This window comes from Geotrypetes seraphini, chromosome 7 (assembly GCF_902459505.1).
Source record: "Geotrypetes seraphini chromosome 7, aGeoSer1.1, whole genome shotgun sequence".
Classification (NCBI taxonomy): Eukaryota; Metazoa; Chordata; class Amphibia; order Gymnophiona; family Dermophiidae; genus Geotrypetes; species Geotrypetes seraphini.
This window is the reverse complement of record NC_047090.1, coordinates 120,352,148-120,379,568: the sequence shown is the minus strand read 5'-3', so window position 1 is coordinate 120,379,568 and position 27,421 is coordinate 120,352,148. Positions and strand designations below refer to the sequence as shown.

The window sequence follows — 27,421 nt, the reverse complement described above, 5'->3', positions numbered from 1 at the left end:
AACATGTTTCCCTCCTTTGTTTCCTAGGTCAAGGATCTCTGTTCCTCCCCCATGTACCATCTCTCTCCCTCCCCTCCACCCATGTCCATTTTTCTCTCTCTCACCACTCATCTCTCCTGCAATATATTTCCTCCCCCCAACCCCACTCACAAATATGTTCTTTCTTGCTTCAACAGGTCAGCAGTGACTCCTACAGCTGCCTGCCGCTAACCTGGAAGCCTCTCCTCTGTTGCGGCCACCCGGGCAGAAACAGGAAGTTCTGACAGAGGGTGGAATGTGGCAGAGAAGAAGCTTCCAGGTTAATGGCAGGTAGGAGTTGCCGCTGACCCAGCAAAGCAAGAAAAATGAATGCAACCACATTAGCTCAACGCCAGGAGGTAAAGAAAGAAGAACTGCATGCGGATTACGAGCCACTTGTTGCCAATCCCTGTTCTAGGGGAATGGACCCCCGAGATCCTTAAATATTTAAGCAGGCTGGCTGAAAAGGTACCTGAGGGATTGGCCTGCCAGCTACAGACACCTAGTCTGCTTCTTCTCCCAGGCAAAGTTAACCCAGAAACACTGGGGACCTCTGGAGCACCAAAACCTCCAAAATTCAGACTAAAAACCTCAAAATAAAAAATGTTTTAAACAGAGCTGATCAGAAAGACACCTTCAACTTGCGAGCACAAGGAAACACTGAAGGGGCAACACAGTACACAGGATAAGGAGGAGGAGTTGAAAACTGTGACTGATACCTTCTGCACAGCTTGTGGATACAGACTGAATATCTATCCATCCAGATTGACACACCTATTACACTAGAAGGGTAGGCATGACTTTAATGAGGAAGAAACACTATGGGTTCTAGCAGATTTGCAAGATTAAAAAATTATCTGCATTTATTTGCATTTTTTAATTTTCAAAAAGGACTGGGAATGGTAAGATAGGCAAAATGGAGCATCTGAATTTTCAAAAGACCCTCATGAAAGATTAGTCGGGAAACGATATAGGAGAAAGTCCTATATCATACTGTGAGTTGGTTAACTGCTTGTTACTTCCATTTATGCAAATCTCATACATAACAGAGATATCTTTAAAGCTCAACTGGTTGTGGTTTCCCAAAACAAGTTTGAGAACCCCTGATTAGGGTTGTTTAAACTTATATTGCATCTTTAGCCAACTGGTCATCTAGCATCTTCACTCTCTCCCTCTCTGGTACTTGTGGATGATTTATGGTGTTTCCTTGTGCTTTTCATTGTTTGTGTGTTTTATTTGTACAAAACTAACAGTTCTTTACAAAAACATGATTTAACTTCTTGAATGTCCCTAGTTGTATAAATAGAAAGGTTACAGTGCTGAGAAGAATTTAGCTACAGTAACCAGACAAGAAACTAAACCAAATGTGCCTGCATTTGGAATTTTAGACTACAAACAAAATTCACTCTAGCTCAAGAAAGTAAATTAGTCTTCAAGGTGAGTTTATTTTTCTGAAATTCATTCCTTGTTGGAACAATTTTTGAAGCCTATGATTACTCAAAGACTCCAACAAGAATGAATGAAAAAATAATAAATTACTTTATTTGGAAACAATCTATGTATACGGTGTAAACCAGATCAGCTTGCCTATAATGGGTCCTGTTCCAAACCCTTAGTCAGATACCCTAGGTATTGGTGTCAAGAGATGTGTGATAGGCTTCTGGTAAAATGGGAATCCTTTAATCCATCCACATATAAAATTCCTTTACACGCATATTAGATGTTTCCTGGTTTCTCAGGTGAGACTGCAGGTATATGCAAACAAGCAACCTTCTGCATCTGCAAAGACATATCCCTTCTCCTCTTTAGTCATCATCTATAGTTGGCTTAATAGTTACTCCTCTTCTGATTTGACCCCATCCAATTAAACTGAAAAGGAAAAAAACAGGAAAATTTATTCCAAAACAGGAAAACTGATCTTTACACACAGTAAAATGCCAGTCTCAAAGTCGAAATAATGAGTCAATCATGAATTGAAGATGAAAGCTAACTAATAGTCTTTCTTAAAGACATGCTTTCTCCCCCCCCCATACTTCATGTCCTTATCAGTTAATCCAAGTCATACCACTTCCTAATTCTGTTGACAGTAAATTCCTCACAAAATACTTCTAATCTAGGCATAAATTTCTCTTAGAAACACATTTTATTAACTACACTAATTGATGTAAACAGGCTGACACACTATCTCCAGAGGGTTTATAGCTGCATTTCTTTCTTCCCTGAAATGACTAGCTTTTTACTTTCAGAGCTGCCCTTGACTACTCTTCCTTACTGCAGAGCTTAATCAGAAGTTCCTAAAAGAACATAGCACCAGAGAGGGATCAATTGTTCTTTGAGGGTATAACAAGGCCAAGTTATTTTCTTCTTAGCCAAGCTAAAGTGCTACTTTCTTAATTATCCAAATTACTATAAACATGGACAGTTCTAATGGTTACCTCAGACAAGTTCAAAAACACAGAGACCTGTTTAGTTTAGTAATTCTTAATCTGTACAGCAGGAGGTTATTTAATTTTTTTTTTTAATTGTGCAAGATTACCAATTTCCCTCAACACTCCTACAGGGCTCACATTGAGAATTTTATGCCCACTTGTCCTTGGAGAAAGCAAAGATACTTACCTGGACAAGTAGGCATATATTTTCACAACCTTCCCACCTCTCCCTGTTTGCTTCTTAGCTTTGTTACTGAACTGATGGACCTGCAAGTCGATGTTGGGCAGGAAGACCTAAAAGTTAAAAGTGGCAGTGCACTTGGCAGTGTCCATAACGGGTTCTGTGGATGCCGCCACACACTTGTGAGAATACTATGCCTCCTTGTCCTCAGAAAATCCAAACCATGGCCAACTGGCATCTTCAAACTCTAAGGCAGTGCTTAGATCCCCCTCAGGGAGTTCCCCATGACCCTCCAAGGACTGAAAGAATCTGTGCCCTGTTGCAGATGGGTCAATCGGTAAAATGGAGGAATACCTGAAGAAGATGACAGCATGGGAAGGCATAGGAGAAGTGGCAGAGCAGTGGCCAGGCTGAAAGCTGCTATTAATATGGCAACAAATCTTTATACAAGGAAAACAAAACCAAGAAATATAGGAAACCTATATGGTTCTTCAAATAAGTGGCCAGAAAAATAAGTGCAAAAATACCGGATTAAACTCAAAGAAGCAAAAAGGGAAATAAGGCTAGCGAAAGCACAGGTCGAAGAAAAAAATGGCTAAAGTTATATGTATGACAATAAAAAAGAGACTCCTAATAATGTATTCTCTATTAGTTATCTCATAAATAGTTGAATATATGTTGTGATGTACTTCACATACACTCAGAATTGTGTAATTCTGCCAGGAGCCGAAGCTCCTATAGTTGAACCCACCACCCAATCACTGTGTATGGAATGGTGAATAGTGTAAATAAAAGTGCTATTCAAAAATAGCCATTGTGACTAAAGATGTATGTAAAAAGAGGTGACAAAGCTTTTTACAGATATATTGGGGAAAGGAGAAAAGCTAATAATGAAATTACAAGACTGAAACATGCTGAGAACGGTTATATGGAGAGTGATGAGGATACTTTTCTTTGGTGTTCACAGAAGAAAATCCTGGAAGGAGGACTGCGGTTTGCTGCTGAGGGTATATCTGGGAATGGAGTGGATATGACGCTGTTCACTGAAGAAAGTATTTATAAACACCTAGAAAATCAGAAGATGGAGAAAGCTGTAGGTCCAGATGGGATACATATCAGGAAACCAAGGGAACTCTGAGAAATCCTGGCAGGACCTCTTAAGGATTTATTTAATAGCTCTTTAGAGACTGAGAGGTTCTGTGGGATTGAAGACAAGTGGATATGGTCCCTCTTCACAAATATGGAGACAGAAGAAGTGGGAAACTACAGGCTAATAAGCCTTGCATCGGTGGTAGGAGAAATAATGGAATTGCTGCTAAAAGGAAACATAGTTAATTTTCTAGAATCTAAAGGGTTGCAGGATCTGATGCAACATGGCTTTACCAAAGGAAAATCCTCCTAAAACGAATCTACTACTATTAGTTATTTCTATAGTGCTGCCAGACGTATGCAGTGCTGTACATTAAACATATAAGAGACAATCCCTGCTAGATTGAGCTTACAATCTAATCAAACAGACAAACAGGAGAAAAAGGGGTTAGGGAATTTTCCAGTAGGAATGATAAAACAGACACCGGTACATTACAAGTGAGTAAGAGATAGGAGTTAAAAACAGCCTCTAAAAAGTGGGCTTTTAGCCTAGATTTGAACACTGCCAGAGAAGGAGTTTGACATACTGACTTAGGCAGTCTGTTCCATGCATATGGTGCAGTAAGATAGAAGGGACGGAGTATGGAGTTGGCAGTAGAGGAGAAGGGTACAGATAGACACTTACCAAATGAACAGAGTTCCCTGGGAGGAGTATAGAGAGAAGAGATACTGAGGACCTGCAGAGTGAATACACTTGCAAGTCTATAAGAGGAGTTTAAACTGTATGCAGAAATAGATAAGGAGCCAATGAAATGACTTAAGGAGAGGGGTGATGCGAGCATAGCAACACTGGAGGAATATAAATTGTGCAGCAAAATTTTGAACAGATTAAAGAGAGAGATGGTTCAGTGGAAGACATGTAAGAAGCAAGTTGCAGTAATCTAGGTGAGAGGAGATAAGAGCATGGATAAAGATTTTGGTAGTGTGCTCAGAAAGAAAAGTTTGGATTTTGGTGATGATACAGAGGAAGAAACGACAGACTTTAGCAGTCTGTTGGATTTGTGCAGAGAAAGAAAGAGAAGAGTCAAAGATGACCCCGAGTCGAGCTGATAAGACAGGAAGGTAGAGAGTGTTATCCACAGAAATAGAGAGTGGAGAAAGAGGACAGGTGAGTTTAGGAGAAAGGATAAGAAACTCAGTCTGATTTCTTTGACTAGGTGACCAAAGAGCTGAATAAAGGATGTGTACTAGATGTAATCTATTTGGATTTCAGCAAAGCCTTTGATATGGCTCCTTACAGAAGACTCTTGAATAAGCTGAGAGGGCTAAACTTACGACCCAAAGTGGTGATCCAGATTGGAAACTGTCTGACCGACAGGTGACAGAGAGTGACTGTAAATTGAATTTTCTCAGATGAAAGAAAGATGAGTAGTAGAATGCCTTAAAGGTCAGTACTAGGGCCGATTCTGTTTAATATATTTATGAGTTTTATGTTTTATTGTAGGCTGAAAGACCTCAAGTGTTCACAGCTGTCTGGATTTGGAGACATTGTTGAACGGTTAAAAGGAAAAGTTTGCTTTTTTGCAGATGACACAAATTTAGCCAATAGATTGGATGCCCTGGAGGGAGTAGAAACCATGAGAAGAGGTATCCAAAAATTAGAAGAATGGTCAAAAGGTCTGGCAGTTAAAATTTAATGCAAAGAAGTGCAGAGTGATGCACTTGGGGTACAAAAATCCAAAGGCGATGTATGAGAAAAGAGGTGAGAGATTAATGAGCACAGTTCAGGAGAGGGTCCTTGGGATAATGGTTCTGAGGATCTCAAGGCCGACAAGACAGTGGCCAAGGCCAGAAGGATGCTGGGCTGCATAGAGAGGGGTATAGCCAGAAGAAATAAGGTGTTGATGCCCCTAAACAAATTGTTGGTGAGGCCCCAATAGAAGTACACTTGGTGGGGCCTCCGCGTGTGCGGGATCACCGGACTTGATGGACCCAGGGTCTGATCCGGAGATGGCAATTCTTATGTTCTTATGAGTACTGTGTTCAGTTTTGGAGGTCGTATCTTGCTAAAGATGTAAAAAGACTTGAGGTGGTCCAGAGAAGGCAACAAAAATGGCATGGAATTTGCTCCACAAAATATATGAGGAGAGACTTAAAAACCCGAAGATAACCTGAGAGGAGGAAAGGAAAAGGAAGGAAAGGAAAAACAGGGGTGATATTTTACAGACATTCAAATATTTGAGATGTATTAAAAATACAAACAAACCTTTTCCAAAGGAAGGTAATAGAACTAGAGAACATGAATTTAAATTGCAGGGAGGCCGACTTAGAAATAAAATGTCAGGAAGTACTTTTTCATAGAAAAGGTGATAATGACTGGAATACCCTCCTGCAAGAGGTGGTAGTGATGAAAATGGTAACTAAATTCAAAAAGGTGTGAGATAAACATAAAGGAATTCTATATGGAAGGCATGAAACCAAGCAAAGCCAGTGCTGGGAAGACTTCTACAGCTATGCCCTGACTGTGGCTAAACAGATAGGCCAATGCCAGACAAACTCCTACTCTGTATGTGGCAAGATAGATCAGGATGGGTTAGAGTTAGCTTTAATGGCAACTCCAGCAGTGGGGCCTCAAAAACAGCATGTATGCTTATGCAGTATCACATCCAACTTTATTTATGAATTTATCTTGCTGGACAAAATGGATGGACTATCTGCCATCATCTACTATGTTACTATGTAATATCACTACTCAGCTGCTGGCATAACACACGGTACCCCCTCTCCGCTGGACACTCATCCCCCTATTAGGAGGATCTAAGCCTGCTCCCTGCTGTTTCTTCTTCTCTTTGTTTCATATTAAAAAAAACCCCAACAAAACACATTATTACCCTAGCCAGCAATGGGAATAAAACCGAACAACTATATATATATTTTTGGGCTCTGTAGGGGTGCACAGGGAGCCAACCCTTACTCTCCTCCTCTGGCAAGGGTCCAGCAGTGACTTCTGCCAACAAGCCAGAGCCCATAGGCTAAGGTTTAGGGCTGCCGAGGGTCAGACCCCTCCAGGTTCAATTTGGATAAGGATTGAGACTCAAACCCATGTAGCTACACTACCCACAGAATTTTACTACCAGGGAACGTAGACTGTGGACTGTGCCCCAGAGGATAACGCTTATTCCTTGGAAACCTGCTACACCAGTCCAACCTACACTATCTGCTGGAAGAAAAGAAATATGAAGGGTTCCAGGTTGCACCAGCTCTTATACTGGTGATCTTACTAGAAGAGTTCAGTATCTTTACTCTCTCATCTGCTGGAAGGAGCACATCTTCAATTAGTCTGGGCTGGTTAAGCAGTTTGAAAAGGAAGTGGTTTAATAAACTTTAGAAAAACAAGTAAACTTTTCAATATGCTTCCATCAATATTTTTCACATGTAGATTTGCAATTTTAATTTCTGCTAGTTTTGCAAAGTCCCCATCATTATTTTGCAGATTTGTTATAGTCCTGAACATTGCTGACCATCTTTTTTTGCTTGGTGTCATCTAGTACCAATTTTTAAGGCTATGTCATGTAGATTCAGGACGGAGGCAACCAAAGGATAATCATATCAACAAGAGCTTATCTGCATAGTTGCTAGTACTCATAGTTCAATAATATTCCATTTATTTTGGTAACCATTAGGATATATTTTCACTCACCGCCAGTGTTTTTCAACTCTTCGACTAAGAGCAATTTTCTCACCCACTTCTGTGCACACAGGATTAGTTAGCACAATCTTGCCTAAGTCAGCTTTTACTGCACTGACTCTTCCTCCTGTAGACAAGGATCCTATATTTACCATCAGCACTTCATTCTTTGATAGTTTTTGTACCTGAAACACAAGGATTAGCTATTAAAATCTAAAAAATTGCATGAATATTACAAAAACGGACTGTGAAAAATCAGGAAAATGATTAGCAGCTTGTCCCATTTATTTGGATTTAGCTTATACCTCTTTTTCAATAGTTGTTCAAGGCAAGTTACATTCAGGTACAGTTGACATTTCCTTGGCACCCAGAGGGTTCTCAAACTAAGTTTGTAAAGGAGAATTAAGTGATTTGTCCAAGATCACAAAGAGCAGCAGTTGGATTTGAACAAGGCTTCCTTGGTTATAAGTCTAGTGCTCTAACCACTAAGGGCTGGATTCTGTAACTAGTACCTATGTTGGTGGCTGCCGATCGTGTCTCAATCACTTGGCAGTGCTGGTTAGAGAATCACGCCTAAATTCAGCCAACAGAGGCAGCTGAAATGTAGGCCCGGAAAACCCAAGCCTACAATATCAGTCACCTATCAATTCCGCTGTGGGATCCTAAAGTCAGGCCGTAGCAGCCATAAGCTGATTGCAGAAGTGGAAGTTATCCCCAATCAGCTGAGCAGGCAGTGCTCCCAGAAGCTGTGGCTTCGGTGAGTCCTGCCGACTCAGCTGTTTGGGAGAGGGGGGAGGGAAATAACTTGCTGCGATCAGCTAAGTGGCTGTGGCAGGGGACCCCTGACACTGGCAGGAGGGATGTCCACTCCATCTTCCTGGGACAAGTTTCAAGCACCCCCAAACTGTGATAGGCAGGACGGATGCCCACTCCCTCCTAATGGAACCCCCGAAGCACCCTCCCCAAATGCAATAGGGAGGAGAGATGCCTACTCCTGCCTGCAGCCCCCCCCCAACCCATGACGTCCCAACCATTGATACCCCCGAATACCCCTTCCTGACAACCCCTCCCCCTCAAACCTTTTGTAGTAAGGTCAGCCAGAGAGATACCTACACCTGCTGGCCAGCAGGCCCACCTCTTCATGGTGCATCCTGGGATACATTGGGAGGGACCAATGGAACTCCTTGGGAGGGGCCAGTTCTGAGAACTGGCGGCAGTCATTCGGGGAGTGGCGCAGGGCCAGACGGGAGCTCTAGAAGCTCGCTCCTGCCTGCCTGTGCGCTGCTGGCTGCAAGATCAGAAGGAGGGGTGCAGGGCAGGAGCGTGGAAAGTTTGCTCCTGCCCATACACCGCTGGACCATCAAGGATATGAGAAAAGGTACGGAGGTTGGGGTTGGGTGATGACCTGACTATAGGTCGAGATCCCCATTTTTGGTTCCAAAATCTCCAAAATTCGAGTATATACGGTAGCTATATATATTTCTCAATCTAAGGAAATCTGGGCCCTGTTGTACTTAAACATCATAAGTTTTATATATATTAGTGTACATATAGTATGATCTCATGATTGTAGAACAAATGGGGGTCCTACCTAAACTGCGAGATGAATCTCAAATAAATTTCAGCTGAATGTGGCTAAAGACAGATAAAACTGTGGGAAGTAAGTGAGGACTAGAGCTTTACTTGTGATTTTTATATAAACTGTGCCCAAAGATGAAATAAGATTGAAAATAGGACATACTTTGTGTGTGACTGTTTTATTATTTCACTGGTTCTCAGATTTTAGACCTCTTAAAAAGTTTTTTTTTCTTCACTGTAACAAGCTTTTGTATGCAGTTAGCTCAAATATTTTTTTTTTGTAACAAAAATGAGTCTTTTGGGAACCTGCATCACTGAGCACAGAAACCATGTCCCCCGCCCAGCATGGTTACTTGCTAAACCAATAACTCACACAAAGGTATACATTTTCAATGAAAATAATATTTATTCAATTTATATTCCAATTAAACTTGAATTTAAAATGCCATTTAATTATCCCCCTACTTTACTAATGCATAGTGCGAGTTTTAGCGCCAGCAGTGGAAGAGGGGGTATATGCATTTCCATAAAACATAACCCCATAATTGCCCTTTGTATGAGGGAGACCTTTTCACAAACTGGACTAAAAGTTTCTCCAAAGAACCATGGCTGGGTATTTGCTTGTATACTTTTGCAATAATTGGTGACACATCATTTCACCTAGCCAGCATGTTCTCTTAGGAGGCGAGACTATTTCAGACAAAAAAAATTCCTTAGCTTTGAAACATAACAATCTCTTTAAAGAAAGTTTGCAAAGTATAGAAGTTAGATACATTTCTGCTAAAAACTCTTACAACAATTTCTAAAATATTCATTTGGAATTACACAAAATCATATGATAATACGTACTCTAAAAGAATGAATCAAAAGGAGTTTTCTGACCCATGAAGTTTTTTTCCTCTGGAAAAGCTGTCAGCTTTCACAGACACAAAACCAAGCTAATTTCTTCTTCAGTACCTCTGCTCCAAGAGCCTGGGGTCAAAAAGGTCACCTAGCCAGGCTACACAACTTACATTTCTTTCTCAGGTTTAACAAGGCATGAGAAAATATTCCCCACACTAAGAGGGAAAAGACCAGTTTGAGGACAGATAAAATATTCTTAAATTAGTAAAAATTATTCAAAAAGAAAGCCCTTAAGCATCTAAGCCTTGATTCTGCAAAGTGCGTCGCAATTTTAGGCATCTGTAGCTGTCCTACAGCTGTCTAATCAGCCAATTGGGATGCACGTTTTTAAAAAAAATGCTCCCCAGGCAGGCCGCCTATATTGAAGGCGCCTCTGGGAGCCTAGGGAGGCCCGCAAGACGCCTAAGCTCACAGCCCTACGCATCTCCCTACATTGTAAGTAGACGCGGCAGCAATAAGTATAGCGGCCGCCTGTCCGATCACCGGCAGGAGGGTGCCCAACCTCTCCTGCTGGAACGCCGCCCTCCCCGAAACTCTTGATCGCCGGCATATAAAATTTTGTTGTAGGTCCTACACCATTTCAGTAGCTTTTCTCTGGATTGTCTGCAACCCATCTACCGTATTTTCGCGGATATAACGCGCACCCGTGTAAAACGCGCACACGGGTATAGCGCGCAGAAATCACGATGATATGTACAAAAACTTTTGTATACCGCGCTCACGGGTATACCGCGCATGATGCCCGACGCTCCTTTCGCCCGCCCTGACTTTCCGTGCGCTGTCCCGACTCTCCGTTCACCCCCCCTGACTTCCGTGCACTGCCCTGACTTTCCGTGCGCTGTCCCGACTCTCCGTTCACCCCCCCTGACTTCCGTGCACTGCCCTGACTTTCCGTGCGCTGTCCCCCCTTGAAGTCCTGTCCCCCCTTGAAGGTCTGTCCCCATCCTGAAAGCCTGATGCCCCCCCCCCGACGTCCGATACATCCCCCCCCGGCAGGACCACTCGCACCCCCACCCCGAAGGACCGCCGACTCCCCAATATCGGGCCAGGAGGGAGCCCAAACCCTCCTGGCCACGGCGACCCCCTAACCCCACCCCGCACTACATTACGGGCAGGAGGGATCCCAGGCCCTCCTGCCCTCGACGCAAACCCCCCTCCCCCCCACCGCCCGCCCCCCCCAAGAACCTCCGACCGCCCCCCCAGCCGACCCGCGACCCCCACGACCCCCCCACCCCCCTTCCCCGTACCTTTGGTAGTTGGCCGGACAGACGGGAGCCAAACCCGCCTGTCCGGCAGGCAGCCAACGAAGGAATGAGGCCGGATTGGCCCATCCGTCCTAAAGCTCCGCCTACTGGTGGGGCCTAAGGCGCGTGGGCCAATCAGAATAGGCCCTGGAGCCTTAGGTCCCACCTGGGGGCGCGGCCTGAGGCACATGGTCGGGTTGGGCCCATGTGCCTCAGGCCGCGCCCCCAGGTGGGACCTAAGGCTCCAGGGCCTATTCTGATTGGCCCACGCGCCTTAGGCCCCACCAGTAGGCGGAGCTTTAGGACGGATGGGCCAATCCGGCCTCATTCCTTCGTTGGCTGCCTGCCGGACAGGCGGGTTTGGCTCCCGTCTGTCCGGCCAACTACCAAAGGTACGGGGGTGGGGGGGTCGGCCAGGGGGGTCGCGGGTCGGCTGGGGGGGCGGTCGGAGGTTCTTGGGGGGGGCGGTCATTGGGGGGGGAGGGGGGTTTGCGTCGAGGGCTGGAGGGCCTGGGATCCCTCCTGCCCGTAATGTAGTGCGGGGTGGGGTTAGGGGGTCGCCGTGGCCAGGAGGGTTTGGGCTCCCTTCTGGCCCGATATTGTCGGGAAGTCGGCGGTCCTTCGGGGTGGGGGTGCGAGTGGTCCTGCCGGGGGGGGGGGGGGGTGTATTGGACGTCGGGGAGTCGGCCGGGCAAGAGGGCTTGGGCTCCCTCTTGCTCCGATCGTGGATGCGGGTGCGGGTGGGAGCGCGTGCGGTCCTGCTGGGGGGGTGAATTGGGCGTCGGGCGGGGTGGGAACTATGTTTAAAAACTTTTGTATACCGCGCTCAGGCATATAACGCGCGAGGGGTATGCGCGGTAGGTAAAAACGCGTATAACGCGCGCGTTATATCTGCGAAAATACGGTATATCTTTGCAGAGGAATGGCTTCCAGAATCAGGCAACATTCTACACAAGGTCTCACCAATGATTTGTAGATATGCATCAGGATATCTTTTTATCCTATAGGTTAGGCATCTGCTGATTCACCCTAGTATCCCTCTACTACCACAGCAACATTTTTATATATAATCGCCAGGGTCCACTATAAATGCGCCTGTTTAACTTTCAAAATCCTATATGGTATTCTCCCTCCCTTTATCCCTCTTTCTTGGAATACCACCAGATCCTCCCACAAATTAAAACTATCCTTCCCCTCGCTAAAAGGCATTTCCCACACAGGAAAGCTAGGGACCTCCCTCCACTTCAAAATCACTGAGCTCTGGAACAACCTTACCTCCCCTCTTCGGAACTTGAGCTCTCTCCAAGTTTTCCGCAAACATCTGAAAACCTGGCTTTTCTCAAAAAATGTAAGTCTCCCTCCAACTTAGGAATCAAGGAAACTCTTATATCTTGGCATCCCAAGTCCTGTAAATTTTCTTCCCACTTCTACCTCTAACCCTCTGTTGTAGTTCCTTCCTATTTCTCCTACTGTAAACCGCGTCGAGCTCTACGAACGTGGAGATGATGCGGTATACAAACCTAAGGATTAGATTAGATTAGATATATCTTTACATAAATATGAAAGTAACTAGAAGGAGAATTTTTCAGGAATATTTGACACTAAACCTCATTGTGCAATATACAAATATAAATGAAAACAGGTAGTACAGAATTTTAACTGCAACAGCATTAGCAAATGTGCTAGTATCGCAGCTTTGAGTTATATATAAACACACTCACCTTTGCAGCCTTCTTGTCTCCTTCTGTGCGTACACCCAGAAGTCGCCGAAGCAGAAAATAAGAAATTTCCAGCTCTGTAAAAATTTCAGGAAGTGCTCCAACAGCACCAAGAACTTGCCCCACCATTCGGTCAGCACGACACAAAGTTGGATCAATTTTAGTGCCAACACCTAACCCAAAAGTAGTTGAAAAAAAAGTGAACATTAGAACTATGACTTCATCTTTTATTCTATTGTCCATTTATATTATTATTTTGGAAATCAATTTGGCCTCAAATAAATAGGATGATGGACAATCCAGTAGCCTTGACTTATGATACTATTTTATTTGGTACAACAATGAGAGCAGAGTCAAATTTCGTCACATAATAACAAACTTTTATTCATATTGACTGGAGTAGCAATTCAACAAATAACATACAATTGGAAAAATTATGACAGATATAAGTTATAACTTTTGGTGGAATTCGGTATGCCATATATATATATATATAAAATGGAGCGCACAATAGCAGCACAGAAAGGTTACTTTGGTAAATTTCAGAAGATTTGGAGACCATTAGCAGATTTTTGTAATGATTAATAACATTTTCCCATAATAAGATATTTGTTAAGTGGGGATGGGGGTGGGTATTATTCTATTTATCTCATAATATGTATGAATTAGTTAATACATTTTGATGTATTAGGTTAGATTTTCTGAAATAGGTAGGGAGGGATTGGGGTTTTTTATATTTTATTTACATTTGTCATATTTATTAAATGTATTACATAATATTTAAATTATTATAAAATATGAATATAAGTATGATATATTGTACTTAAAGTGTTCATGAAGAAAATCAAGTGTATATTTATAAGATTATATGAATTTTTCTGATACACTTGTAATATGCAAAACTGAATAAAGAAATTAAAAAAAAAAAGAACTATGACTGACAGGATTTTCAATGTTCATCAACCCCTATTCTATTAATTCTCAGACCAGTAAAGACTGGGGATTGAGTGGTGCTTGCAGCTGTGGAAACCAATGATACCACCTCCTCTGGTGTCTTAAACAGATCAGGTTGAAGCCATCTATTGCTAGTTTGTGTCTTGTTTTTTTCCCCCCAAATCTTTATTCATTTTTATATCTCACAACAAGTGTACAATAATATAACAATTGACTTATATAGATCACTTGAAAATCTTTCTTATTATCATCATAAATATATAAATCCCACCCACCCATATAATGGAAGCATATCATACATATATTATAATCAAAGATACTAAAAAATCCAATAAGATAACTATAGTTCCCCCCTTCCCATTCTTAAAACATATTTTTATGCAAAAAGGTGTTTAATCATTACAATATGCTGTCAATGGTCCCCAAATCTTTTTAAAATTATTAAAGTTCCCTTTTTGTATGCCAATTATTCTTTCCATTTTATATACATGGCACAGCGAGTTCCACCAGAAGGTGTAATTAAGTCTGGTGTAATCTTTCCAATTGCTAGTGATATGCTGAATGGCAACTCCTGTCATTATTAATAAAAGTTTATTATTATTTGCTGAAATTTGACTTTTTAGTTTGTGTCTTGTTGAGAAAGTATAAATGTTGTACCTTACACCTTATACTCGTATTAATGATTCAGTTATATTACTTTTGAAACTAAGAGGAATAAATTGGATGTCTAACAGAAGAATGGATGTATGGATTCGGTCATATGCTTGGATGTAGAAAATGCAGACTATCTAATGTAAGAGAAAGTATAGATAGACAATTTCCCTTAAGATTGATTTAGTGTATAAACAAACATTGTTCAAAACAGACTGTGTGGACTGTTTTCACACCCGCTTCTTGCTGCCACGGACAGCCCGAGTCATCCTTGTGCTTGGCTCTGCCATAATTTACCACCAGTCAGATTTGCAGGGATCCTTTTAGGTACGTAGTATATTTATTGTGTAGCTATGTACCTGGGGAGGATGTTTTTCAAAGCCATTTCCATGAATATAATTCATTTTATCTGTATAAAACTGCCTGTCTAAACACTGCCCTCCATTAACACTGCTATAAGACAGGGAACACTGGATCTTATTCTTTTGGAAGTTTATTGACTCTTACCAGTGATGCACTTATAAACAGAGAATTTCATTTATAGCCCAACAAGTGTTTCAGAAAACAAATTAATGATTTCTGCTTATTCACACATTTCAATGTTTATTCCCCATTTCATAAGCAGTATTCTTTATAAACAAAGTAGAATGATAGTTCTGAAAATGGAAAAAGCCAATTCAATTATGATGATTGCCATTTTTTTTGAAATTAGGTTCTCTCATAAGTCCCTAATTGTGCTCGACATAAAAACTGAATGACCTACTACACAAACCTCAAACTAGAAATATGTTATTTACCCTGAACTAAGAATTTATCTTACCAATAAGGCCACCAGGAGCAGCATATTGTAGGTCATTGTGTTCTGCAAAAAGTGACACAATTTTGGAAAAGATTGGTTTGCACATGAGTTTTCCTTCACTATCCTTGGAGACTATACCAGGCCTGACTTCTAATTCTTGGCCCACCTAAGAAAAAAAAAAAAACAATTGTTAGCAGAGCATTCCCATTTTAAGTCAAATTATAGGTTGAAGCTGGATCTTGAAGCAAATTAAATAGTTTTCCCACTCCATATTATTTTTGTTTCAATTTTCTTCATCTTTTTGGTGTGGCAGTGTTTTTCTGCTCCTTTGGACTTCAAGTTCACTTAGAACTAGCCTCTACTGAGGTTAAAGCACCATAAGGCCCTCAGACATGTGGGATCGCTCAGAGAGAGAAAGAGGAGAAATTAGGTTCTCACTTGCTAATTTACTTCCTTTTAGCATCTCTAGACCGGGAGAGGTCCACCTGCTGGTCATGATGAGATATATACCCACTTGTAAGATTAACCTCTACTGGTCTGGAGAATGCTAAAGAATAATGGTTACTGCGGATGGGCAGACTAGATGATTCATTTGGCCTTTATCTGTCATCATGTTTCTATTTATAATCTTCACTTGCCTCTCATATGACTGTCATGGCAGCAGCAGCAACTAGAATCTGACCACAAAATATCAGCTTCCTCTCCTAATTGCAATAATTTCATTCATTCATTCATTCAATTTTCTATACCATTCTCCCAGGGGAGCTCAGAACAGTTTATATGAATTTATTCTGTTATCTTTACCTGTGGAAGTAAACAGTACCTTGGTGGCTTCCCCAACTCTAGGCAGGCCAAGGAGCAGAAGCAAAGCTAGAGAACTGAACCCAAAGGCTGTCCCCCTCCTTTTTATTTTTAAACATAAGAAATATCTGGCTAATGCAGAACAAATCAGGAGCTTACTGAACATACTTAAAATGCTGGTTCATTGCTTACTAAGGGCTCCTTTTACAAAGCTGCGTTAGGCTTTTTTATTGCCAGCCACGGTGGTATTAACTCTGACCCTTGTAAAATTCCTATGAGCGTCTGAGTTAATTTGCATGGCCAGCGATAAAAAATCCTAATGCAGCTTTGTAAAAGGGGGGGTGGGGGGAATACATATTCACAACTCACATAAGAATCATATCAGAATTTCAGTTGCATTACCCCCGCTTTCCACAGGGGATTACCAAAATGAAAAAATGGCAAAAATGCTAATATGCAAATTAAACTAAGCCAAACAAACTTAAGTGCACATTAAATTATTCATTCATGCAAATTAAGAACAGCAAATGTGATGGCAGAACAAGAAATCTAAAATTCAGTCTGTACTTTCAATTACTCCTCCACGTTTATTTTGTTTTAATTAAGTCAACAAGAACATTGCAATGTCATATTTTACCATATAGGCATATAATAGACAAGACACATCACTAGGTGTTTTGGTGGGATTCTTGCAACTTGTGGAAACTATAGGTTTCACTCAGCGGTATATAAAAATTAAATTAAAAATTAAAAAAAAAATTAAAATCATACTTTCACTGAAATGGAAGAAAATAAAGTACCTTTAATACACCTTTTAGAATACTGCCACCAGCTACACCTCCCTTGAGGTCATCAACTTCACACCCAGGTTTGTTCACATCAAAGGATCTAATAACTGCAGAGTAAAGAAAAGCCATTAGGCAAAAGATAACCACCTTGATTTCATAATATTTGGTTTACCTTACAAAGTCAAATCTCTGGCAGATTTACAATTTACCTTAAATTTTAAACATGAATATTCCATGTTACTGAAGAGTGCTAAAGAAAGGCCAGGCAGAAACTTCTAGGGCTCATAAGTACGCTTAGCTAAACGAGAAACCAAGATTTTCTGACTACATTTGTCTGTCCTTCATAACTCAGAAAAAACATAAGATTCAGTGGTAAAATTGGCTTTTTATAAATTACATAGATGAAAGAGACGTCATTATCTCTTTAATAAAAAAACATTTCAAATTGGATTACTGCATTGCCTTTTTACTAGTGTTCTTATAATGAGATTACATATGATCCAGAACATGGCAGGAAAAATAATTTTAGAGCTAAAAATGTTTGATCTTATTACACCTGTTCTGATAAAGCTTCATTGGTTGCCAATTAGGGTACATGATGTGTTCATGTTGGACTTAAGTTATTTGTATGTACTAATCTAGAATACTTATTTTCCCTCTCCCCACTGACTTCAAGGGCTGGAGATACCGTGTTTCCCCCAAAATAAGACACTATCTTATATTAATTTGGGGGCCAAGAAAGGGACTAGGGCCCAAATTCTATAACCAGCGCCTAAAGTTAGGCACATATTTCGGAAGCGCCCAACTAGATAAGGCCCCCTAGTATTTTCGGTACCACAGAGAACTGAAGCAGAAATGCCGAGTACTGGAACGTAAATGGAAAAAAAATCTAAATCCCCCACAGATAGACAGTCCTGGAGGGACAGTATTGAGTTCTACAATACAGTACTAAAAAAAGCAAGGAAGAATTTCTACAGTGACAAAATCACCAGATCCAATAACCAGAGCAGCACATTGTTTAACATCTGGCCCTCCTTTACCTCTAAAAATAATTCCTCTTTTCTCCCCTCCTCTCCAGCAGCGGATGACCTAGCAAAATTCTTCAACGAAAAGGTTGCTATAATAAGAAGCTCTTTCCAATCAGCAGTCACTTACAATTCTCTGGTGCCCAGCGACACTAACCCTATCCCAGTAGACAGATCCTGGACAGTCTTTGAGCATGTATCTGAAGCCCAGGTCGCTAAACTGTGCCACAAATTAAGATCCTGCAAATGTGCCCTTCCTACCTTTACGAGAAAATTCCCACGCAGGCTATTTCATCTCTCACCAGACTTATCAACTCAGCCTTACTATCGGGCCTATTTTCCATACAAATGGGAAACATTGCCCTGACCCCACTACTGAAAAAAGCTGATCTAGACCCATCCTCCCCTTCCAGCTATCGTCCTATAGCAAATATTCCTCTCCTGACCAAAATGCTCAAGACTATTATATCCACTCAGCTCTCATCTTACTTAGAGAGATTCTCTATTCTATTACCTTGCCAATATAGCTTCATACCCAATTTTAGCACTGAATCCCTGTTGGCCTCTTTAATCTCAAAGATTCAACAACTTCAATCTCGTAATAAGTTTGCTATCCTACTACAATTCGATCTATCTGCGGCCTTTGATGTTGTCCACCACGATATCCTAATTTACCAACTTTCTGAGATAGGCATTAATTCCACAGTCTTAGACTGGTTCTCGAAATTTTTACGATCCCGCTCTTACACTGTTAACATGAATGGAACCATGTCTTCTCCTTGGAGACCGCTATGTGGTGTTTCCCAGGGATCACCCCTGTCCCCTATTCTTTTCAACATTTATATGTTTTCTTTGAAATTCTTCCATCTATCTCCCTTTGAAACTCTATTTACATATGCAGATGACATCCTTGTCCTTCTCGAGATAGATTTGAATCTCACCAAAAATATAACAGCTTACATAACAAAACTCTAATCCTGGGCCCTCTCTGTACAAATGAAGCTGAATAAGTCCAAAACAAAACCACTCTGGCTTGGCCCAAAATTAGATCAGTTACCCATGCTCATTCCACTACCTTCTGGTCCCACACTGCAGATCGAATTCTCAAGCAAAGTTTTGGGCATCATTATTGACTTTACACTTTCCTTTAATGATCATCTCAACTCTCTGGTAAAAAAATGTTTTTTTAGTCTTCACATGCTGAAGAAAGTGAGATCCTGCTTCCGCCAACAACATTTTGCTGTCCTTGTACAATCAATCATTCTTTCCAGACTGGACTATTGTAATTCCATCTATCTAAGTTTAACCAAGAAAAATCTTCAAAGACTTCAGCGGATCCAGAACACTGCGGCTAAGTTGATCTTCGCAAAAAGCAAATTCAATCATGTTTCCCTGCTTCTGTCAAAACTTCACTGGCTTCCGGTGATTTCTAGGATTCACTTTAAATGTACGTGCCTAATTTTCAAGATCTTACATGGCATTCTTCCTCCCCTAATCCCACTATCCTGGAATTCTTCAAGACCTGACACTACCAGATCCGCCCACATACACAAACTATCTTTCCCCTCATTAAAAGGCGTCATGTATGCAGGTAAATTAGGGAACTCCCTTTTCTTCAAATTCACTGAGCTTTGGAATAACCTCCCTGCCCCACTGCGGAACCAAGGCTCATTCCAATTATTACGAAAGCATCTGAAAATCTGGCTTTTCTCCAAAACGTAAAGCTATCTATTTAAAATGTAAAGCTAGCTATTCTCTTCATAACCTCTAATTTCTTATTATGTCCTTATCTCATTTATTGAATTACCTGTAAACCTTGCCAAGCTCTATCTTTATGGAGATGATGCGGTATACAAACTTAAAGTTTAGTTTAGTTTAGATAGGTGCCTATCTAAATTGAATAACAAGCTCAATTAAGCTTTTTAATCAGCACTGATTGAAACATAGGTGCCTATCAAGAAAGCGTGATTCTGTAACAAGGCGCCTCTAAAAATATAGGTGGCCTTCAAAAAAAATAGGCGCTATACATGTTAGGCGTGGGCGTGGCTACATGTTAAGCTCCTTGCTGCAGAATCACTGCTCTTAAGCATGCTTATGCGTTCAGCTAGGCACCTAACTTTTAGTTGTCCTTAGAGCTGGTCTATTTCTTGGGCGCCTCCAAAATAGGTTCCACTCAGTGTGATTCATTAAACAGCACCCAATTTTACTTGAATCGCGCTGAACAGTGCCTAATTAGGCGCCTAACTTTTGGGCACTTCTTATAGAATTTGCCCTTAGGTCTTATTTTCGGGGATGTCTTTTTTTCCATGTACAATGATCATCTCTCCCTTCCTCTCCTCCACCCCAATTCTTCCTATTTCCTTTCTCTCCCTCACATGCACAGCATCTTTCCTCCCCTCTCATACATCCCTTGTGCAGCAGAATCCTTGCAGCTTCAATCCCTCCCATCCCTTGTGCAGCACAACCTTTATCCCTCCCTCCCTCCCACTCCTTGCCAAACTTCATTGGCTCCCAATAATCTCCAGAATCCATTTCAAATGTTCCTGCCTGGCTTTCAAGATCATTCACGGAATCCTGCCTCCTCTTATCCCACTGTCTTTCAACTCCTCCAGTCCCGACTCCTCCAGAACTGCCCAAAGGCTTAAACTAGCCTTCCCCTCTCCACGCGGCATCCACTATTCAGGCAAACTGGGAAAATCCCTTCTCTTCAAAATCACAGGTCTTTGGAACGACCTCACCACCCCGCTGCGGAACCTGAGCTCCCTTCAGTTATTCCGCAAACAACTGAAAACCTGGCTTTTCAGCAAATTGTAGCTCTATCCTTCCCCCCTTTCTCTCCCCCCTTCTACACATAAGTTCATGTAATCCTTTTTCTTCTTCTCTACCCACTATTTTAAGTTCTTGTAAACCGTGTCGAGCTCCATTCTCATGGAGATGATGCGGTATATAAACTTAAGGTTTAGATTAGATTAGATCCCTTGTGCAGCAGAACTCTTGCAGCTTCTATCCCTACCTCCCATCCCTTGTGCAGCAGAACTCTTGCAGCTTCTATCCCTACCTCCCATCCCTTGCAACTTCTATCCCTCCCTTCCACCATGTAGCATCTTTCTATCCCCCCGCCCCCTGCTGACCCAACTCACCCTCCCATCTGAACCGCGAGACATAAATAAATAACTTATAAAACCAGCAGTGTTGGCAGCAATCTAGACAGGCTGCTTCGTGGCCTTCTATCGCCCGGCCGTTCCTCTGCCTTGTTGCTGATGATGTCATCAGTGATGCGGCAGAGGAACAGCTGGGCAACAGAAGGTTGCGAAGCAACCTGTCTAGATTTCTGCTGACACTGCCGGTTTGTTATAAGGTATTTATTTCTGTCTCGCGGTTCGGATGGGAGGGAGGGAGAGATGGGTCAGGGGGGAGGGGGAGCGCTACTGCCGGTGACTAAGGCTTATTTTCGGGGGTAGGGCTTATTTTCCATCTTTTGCAAGTATAAAATATTAAAAAATCTTTTATCAACTTAATTTTCTGTATCAGGCAGTGTCTATTTGAAATTCTCTTCCTATTGAATTAAAATTGATCCCTTCTTATTTGTTGTTATATAAATACCTTAAGGCATACCTGTTTAAAAAGTTTCTAATGCTCCATAATGATTTGTTTTAACTTTATGTCATCCGCTTTGAACCTATTTAAGGGAACTGGTACAAATACTTGTACCTTTACCATAAGGAATGTGTTCAAAATTAAACTTTATCATCATCAGTTTATATAACTAAGGCAAGCAGAATTCATTATCATGATGTTCTTGCAATAAGATAATAGAATAGTTACTATTTCCCACCCTATGTTTTTTTCAACAGTCCTAGAATCAGGGAAGGAGAATCAAATTTTAAATAATATCACAGCAACAGTGGCTTGAAAAGATAGGTGCCCCTCACCATCAAGCAATAGCTGGAACCTGTGAATCTTAAGATCTGGTTTCAAGAACAGAGAAGCAAGGGAAATATCCAGCTTTGGTATAAAACAGGGCTTTTCAAACTTGTTCTAGTAACCACACAACCGAAATTAACTTCCAAAGCTTTCCAGCAGTTTCTGTATTCTTCTGCTACAAAAAGGCTTGGGGCCTCTTACACCATAAGGACCAAGGTAATATACCATTTTTGCACCCCCTAACGTACAAGAAGCAAACTATTTCAAGAGAAAGTATGTTATAGAACAAAAGGGTAAACCAAGAAGCAATGACTGGAAATAGTTTCATGGAAAGGATGGCAGAGGCGTGGAATGCATTCCCAAAATAGGTGGTGGCAGTTAGAACAGACAGCATGTACCGTATATACTCAAATAAAAGTTGATCCGAATATAAGTCGAAACCTCAATTTCCCCCCAAAAGGGAGGGAAATGGTTGACTCGAATATAAGTCAGGCAGCTTAATATTCAAGTGTCCTGCCCTGCCAGGTTCTGCACTCAGCCCACTTCCCTACACTCAGTCCCATTCCCTACCAGGCTGTGAACCAAGCCCCCCTCCCTGCCAGGCTCTGAACACTGTCCCACCTTCCTTCCCTGTACCCTCTTCCCCTTAAAAAGGGGCAAAATCATCAGTGATGTCACAATGGCTTGATTGTCCCGTACTCTCCTCTGCCCTCTAACCCAGGCAGCAGATTAACCCTTCCCCTTAACTTAAATCACCTAATAGGCTGGGACAAAAGGGATCCCTCCCATATCCTGCCCCGGCTGACACTAATAATTATCACCCTCCCTCCTTCGCATACCTGTTCCCTGGTGGTCCAGCATGTATCCTGCGCTGAAATCCTCCTTTGTAAAGGTAGTAGCCAACAGCGCACCCGGGCTGGCACGCAGGAGCGAGCTTTTCGTGCTGCTGGCCGGCCCTGCACCGCTCCTTGATAGGCTGCTGTGTGAACTGCGAATCCCGCGAGAACTTGTGGCAGCCTATCAAGGAGCGGTGCAGGGATGGCCGGCAGCAAGAAAAGCACGCTCCTGTGTGTAGGCCCGGGTGCGCCGCTGGTTACTACATTTACAATGTTCAGGAGGATTTCAGCACGGGATACACGCTGGTCCACCAGGGAACAGGTACTAGAGAGTTGCGCGGGGACAGAAATCCCACCCGTCTCCGCCAAAGTCCCACCCGTCCCCACGAGGAATCCCACCCGTCCCCGCGAGGAATCCCCTCTGTCCCTACCTGTCCCTATAAACTACAGAAATAGTTTTTTCATTTAATTATGCTACTGAATTAAAGGCTCTGGTAGAAACCCATTTACAAATAAGCAAAAAGACTTTATTAATTTGGAAATATTAATTGGGAAGAATACATACTTTGTAAACAGGTTTCTACCAGAGCCTCTAATGTTTATAAATTTTTATCAACACAACTAATATACTACTTTATCCTGAAAGAAAAAAAAAAAAATAAAACAACGAATTTTTTTCCTACCTTTATTGCCTGGTTTCTGCTTTCCTCATGTTCTCATTCAATTCCTTCCATCCACTGTCTCTCTTCTCTCTGCATCTTCCATTTGCTCTGTTACTGTGCCTCTCCCTTTCTCCCCCCTTCCAAATTGATCCGGCGCCCATCTTCTTCCCTCCGCTCCCCCCATAGTCTGGCATCTCTGTCTTCTTCCCTGTCAGCGTCTTCTCCCCACTCTCTCTTCCCCATTTCCTTTCAGCGTCCTTCTCCCCCCATCTTCCCCATGTTCTGTCAGCATCCTTCTCCCCCTTCTGTCTTCCCCATGTCCTTTCAGCGTCCTTCTCCCCCCTCTGTCTTCCCCATGTCCTTTCAGCGTCCTTCTCCCCCCCCGTCTTCCCCATGTCCTTTCAGCGTCCTTCTCCACCCCTGTCTTCCCCAGTGCTTTCAGCTCCTTCTCCCACCTCAGTTTTACCTTAAGCGTCTTTTCCTCTCCACTCCACCTTTCCTCCCTTTTTCCCTCCCTGCCCCTTACCTTTGAGGCGCTTACCCGCCCGACTGACAACAGAATAGGCCCGGTCCAACAAACCTCCCTGCCTTGTAGCCGCGAATCTAAAATTACCTTCTTACAGCAGCTGGAGTATTGAAGCTGCTGTAAGAAAGTAATTTAGATTCGCGGCTACAGGGCAGGGAGGTTTGATGGACCGGGCCTATTATCGATTGGTTGGGAGACCTGGCTGGCTGTGCTGCACCCGGGGCGGACCGCCCCCCGCCTTGTACCACTGCCTTTTCCCTGCCGCTGCACACGAACGGAAGCCTTCAAAGATGTCAGCGCTGACGTCGGAGGGAGGGAGGGCTTTGCTTAAGCCCTCCCTCCGATGTCAGCGCTGATATCAGGAAGACTTCCGTTCGGCTGTGTGCGGCAGGGCTGAGGGCAGGTAGGGAGACGAGCCTCGCGGCTGAATACATCCAGCCCTGAAGGAACCCCGTGACCCTCGGAGGCGTCCCCATGGGATCCCCGCGACCCTAGGGGGCATCCCCACGGGATCCCCGTGACCCGAAGGGGGAACCCGCGGGATTCCTGTCATCCCCGTGCAGCTCTCTAACAGGTACGCAAGGGAGGGTAGTAATTATTAGTGTCGGCAGGGGCAAGAGATGGGAGGGATCCCTCTTGTCCCGGCCTAAGGCAGGCCTGCAGGAAGTCCGGGAGGGTTTCGGGTGGTCACTGGGGGATGACCCGAATATAAACCGGAACCCCCATTTTTGGGCCAAAAAACCTGGTTTATATTCGAATATATACAGTAATATGCAGCGATAATTTTCAGTTCTTAACAGGTAGAGCGGGCAGAAAACAAGACCTAGTAGTATATGCTTAAACAGTCAAGGTGCAGTACATGCCTAATTCGACAGGGAATACAAGTGCTGGGGTGAGAATATACATCCATCCCTTAATATAAAATTCTCTAAAAAGGTCTAGCAGTTAACACGGGCAGGTCTATTAACAGGCTACAAGTTCCATAAGAACTTGAAGTCCTAGTAGAAATGCAGGCGTTTGTGTAGCCAGGTCTGCCTGGCAGGTTATGTTGAGGGATCTAGAAAGCTGGATGTTTAGCCAGTGGCTACACTAGCAGTGGAGATTTTTTAAAATTAAAGTTTTTTTGTTCAGGCATGGGAAAGTTCTCATACAAAATGACAGAGCATAAAAAAGGAGGAACTGGGGGGGGGGAAGACTTCTGGGCAAGGAGAAATTGTTTGAGTCTAAGATGCATCTGTAGCAACATCAAGAATTGCTTTCTACATACCAATAAGCCTTGGTTCCGAGGTGAAATCTCTGAGAGGCACTGGAATTTTCTTTACTATATATTCACAAACAACTTCAATATTGTATTTCAGTTGGGCTGAGATAGGAATAATTGGAGCTCCTTCAGCAACTGTACCTGTTAAAGAAAAATGACCATTTGTTGATTTTCCTCAAATACAAAATTATAATTAACATTCTAAAAGAACGGACATCAATAATTTGGGGATAATCAACAAAGATATTGGAAGCAGTTATGTGTTTTGCTTGCCCAGAAGAAACAGATGTGAAAATACGTAATACAAATAAAGAATATTTGAGTATATTACAGTGAACGAAGAACTCTTCTGTATTATGAAGCAGAAAAACCAATTTAAAAATACCCTAAAAACTGTAACCCACACACTCCATAATAAAAAGTCTTGAACAAATGCCATGAGCCCAATATTCAGTGGGATGCTGATCAGCTAAAGTTACTCAGCTAAGTCTACTAATTAACTTGTTAAAGTTAATCAAATATGTTCAACTGTTTAAGTTATCAAGTTATCCAAAATAACCTTAGGTCTGATATTTGTGTGCCCTAACTTAGCGTTTCTTAAAATGCAGGATGCGAGCCACTTGCTGTTTGCTGGAGGTACGCGGCACTGGCCACTGCCGAGGATATTGCCTGCCTGCCCACCGAAGCCACTGGCGGGGATCCCTCCTGTCAAAGCCGCCACCAGGGATCCCTCCTTCCTGCCCTCCAACCATCTTGTTGAAGCTATTTGCAGGGGATCCCTCCTTCCTGCCCTCTACTGAAACCAACCCAGAGGGCTTCCCTCCGATGTCAGAGGAAAGCTTTCCAGAGTAAGTGTGTGTGTGGGGGGGAGGTGGGGGGGAGAGAGTGTCCCAGTTACCTCCTTCTGCCTTTAGTGGCTCTTGTTCCAGCTAGGTTAACTTCTGGCAATATGTTCTAGAGCTTAACTATTCTCCGAGTGAAAAAATATTTCATCCTATTGGTTTTAACATTATATTCCTGTAACTTCATCGAGTATCCTCTAATCTTTGTAATTTTTGATGGAGTTAAAAAAAAAAATCCACTTGTATCCGCTCTACACTACTCTGAATTTTGTAGACTTCAATCATATCTCCCCTCAGCCATCTCTTTTCCAAGCTGAAGAGCCCTAACCTCTTAGTCTTTCCTTATATGAGAGGAGTTCCAGCCCCTTTATCATCTTGGTTGCACTTCTTTGAACCTTTTCTAGTTCTGTTATATCTTTCTTGAGATAAGGCGACCAGAATTAGATGACATACTCAAGGTGAGGTCACACCATGGAGCAATAAAAGAGGGATGATAACAATCTTAGTCTTGTTAACCATCCTTTTCAATAATTCTTAACATCTTGCTTGTTTTTTTGGCTGCTACTATACATCATATAGTCTACAGTGACACCCAGATCTTTTTCTTGGACGTGAAACCTAGCATCTAGTCATTTTTAGGTATATTAAAAGCAAGAGGACGGGAAAAGAATCAGTTGGACCGCTAGATGACAGAGGTAAAAGGGGCTCTCAGGAAACACAAAAGTCCTGGTGAAGAGATTGAACAAATTATTTGCTTCGGTCTTCACCAAGGAAGATGTGGGAGAGATACTGGTGCCAGAAATGGTATTCAATGCTTATGAACCAGAGAAACACAAACAAATCTCTCCAACACTGGAAGATGATGTGGGTCAATTTGAACATCAAATCACCTGGACCGGATGTTATACATCCCAGAGTGCTGATAGAATTGAAAAATAACTTGCAGAGCTATTAGCAATTTGTAATTTATCTTTAAATTCCAGCATAGTACTGAAAACTGGAGGGTGGCCAACATAACTTTTAAAAAGTGTTCCAGAGGTGATTTGGGAAATTATAGATTAGCAAGTCTGACATCTGTGCCGGGCAAAACGGTAGAGACTATTATAAAGAACAAAGGGACAGAACATACACCTAAGTGTGGATTAATGAGAGAAAGCCAACATGAATTTAATAAAGGGAAATCTTGCATTAATCTACTGTATTTCTTTGAAGGGGTGAATGAACATAAAGGATAAAGGTGAGCTGGTTGATATTGTGTATTTGGATTTTCAAAAGGAATTTGACAAAGTACCTCATGAAAGACTTCTGAGGAAATTAGAAAGTCATGGTATAGGAGATAATGTTCTATTATGGATTAAGAGCTGGTTGAAAGACAGAAAACAGAGAGGACCATATTTTTCGCTCCATAAGACGCACCCTAGATTTAGAGGAGGAAAACAAGAAAAAAACCCACAAAAACCACCATTCTAAACCAAATTCTCCCTGCCAGGTTCTGCACCCAACC

General features: G+C 42.3%; 1 protein-coding gene across 1 annotated transcript in view; it reads right to left on the bottom strand.

Annotated features, from left to right (window-relative positions):
- Positions 1-1,439: 1,439 nt before the first annotated feature.
- The window catches only part of LOC117363764 (eukaryotic translation initiation factor 2 subunit 3, X-linked), a 53,587-nt gene continuing 27,605 nt past the window's right edge, over positions 1,440-27,421 (bottom strand). The window contains exons 7-12 of the mRNA XM_033952039.1: positions 25,082-25,216; positions 16,854-16,948; positions 15,274-15,418; positions 12,852-13,021; positions 7,418-7,590; positions 1,440-1,887 (exon numbers count right to left, since the gene is read on the bottom strand). Coding sequence (XP_033807930.1) covers positions 1,824-1,887; positions 7,418-7,590; positions 12,852-13,021; positions 15,274-15,418; positions 16,854-16,948; positions 25,082-25,216 — 782 coding nt within the window. The 3' untranslated portion in view covers positions 1,440-1,823. The remainder of the gene's footprint in view (positions 1,888-7,417; positions 7,591-12,851; positions 13,022-15,273; positions 15,419-16,853; positions 16,949-25,081; positions 25,217-27,421) is intronic.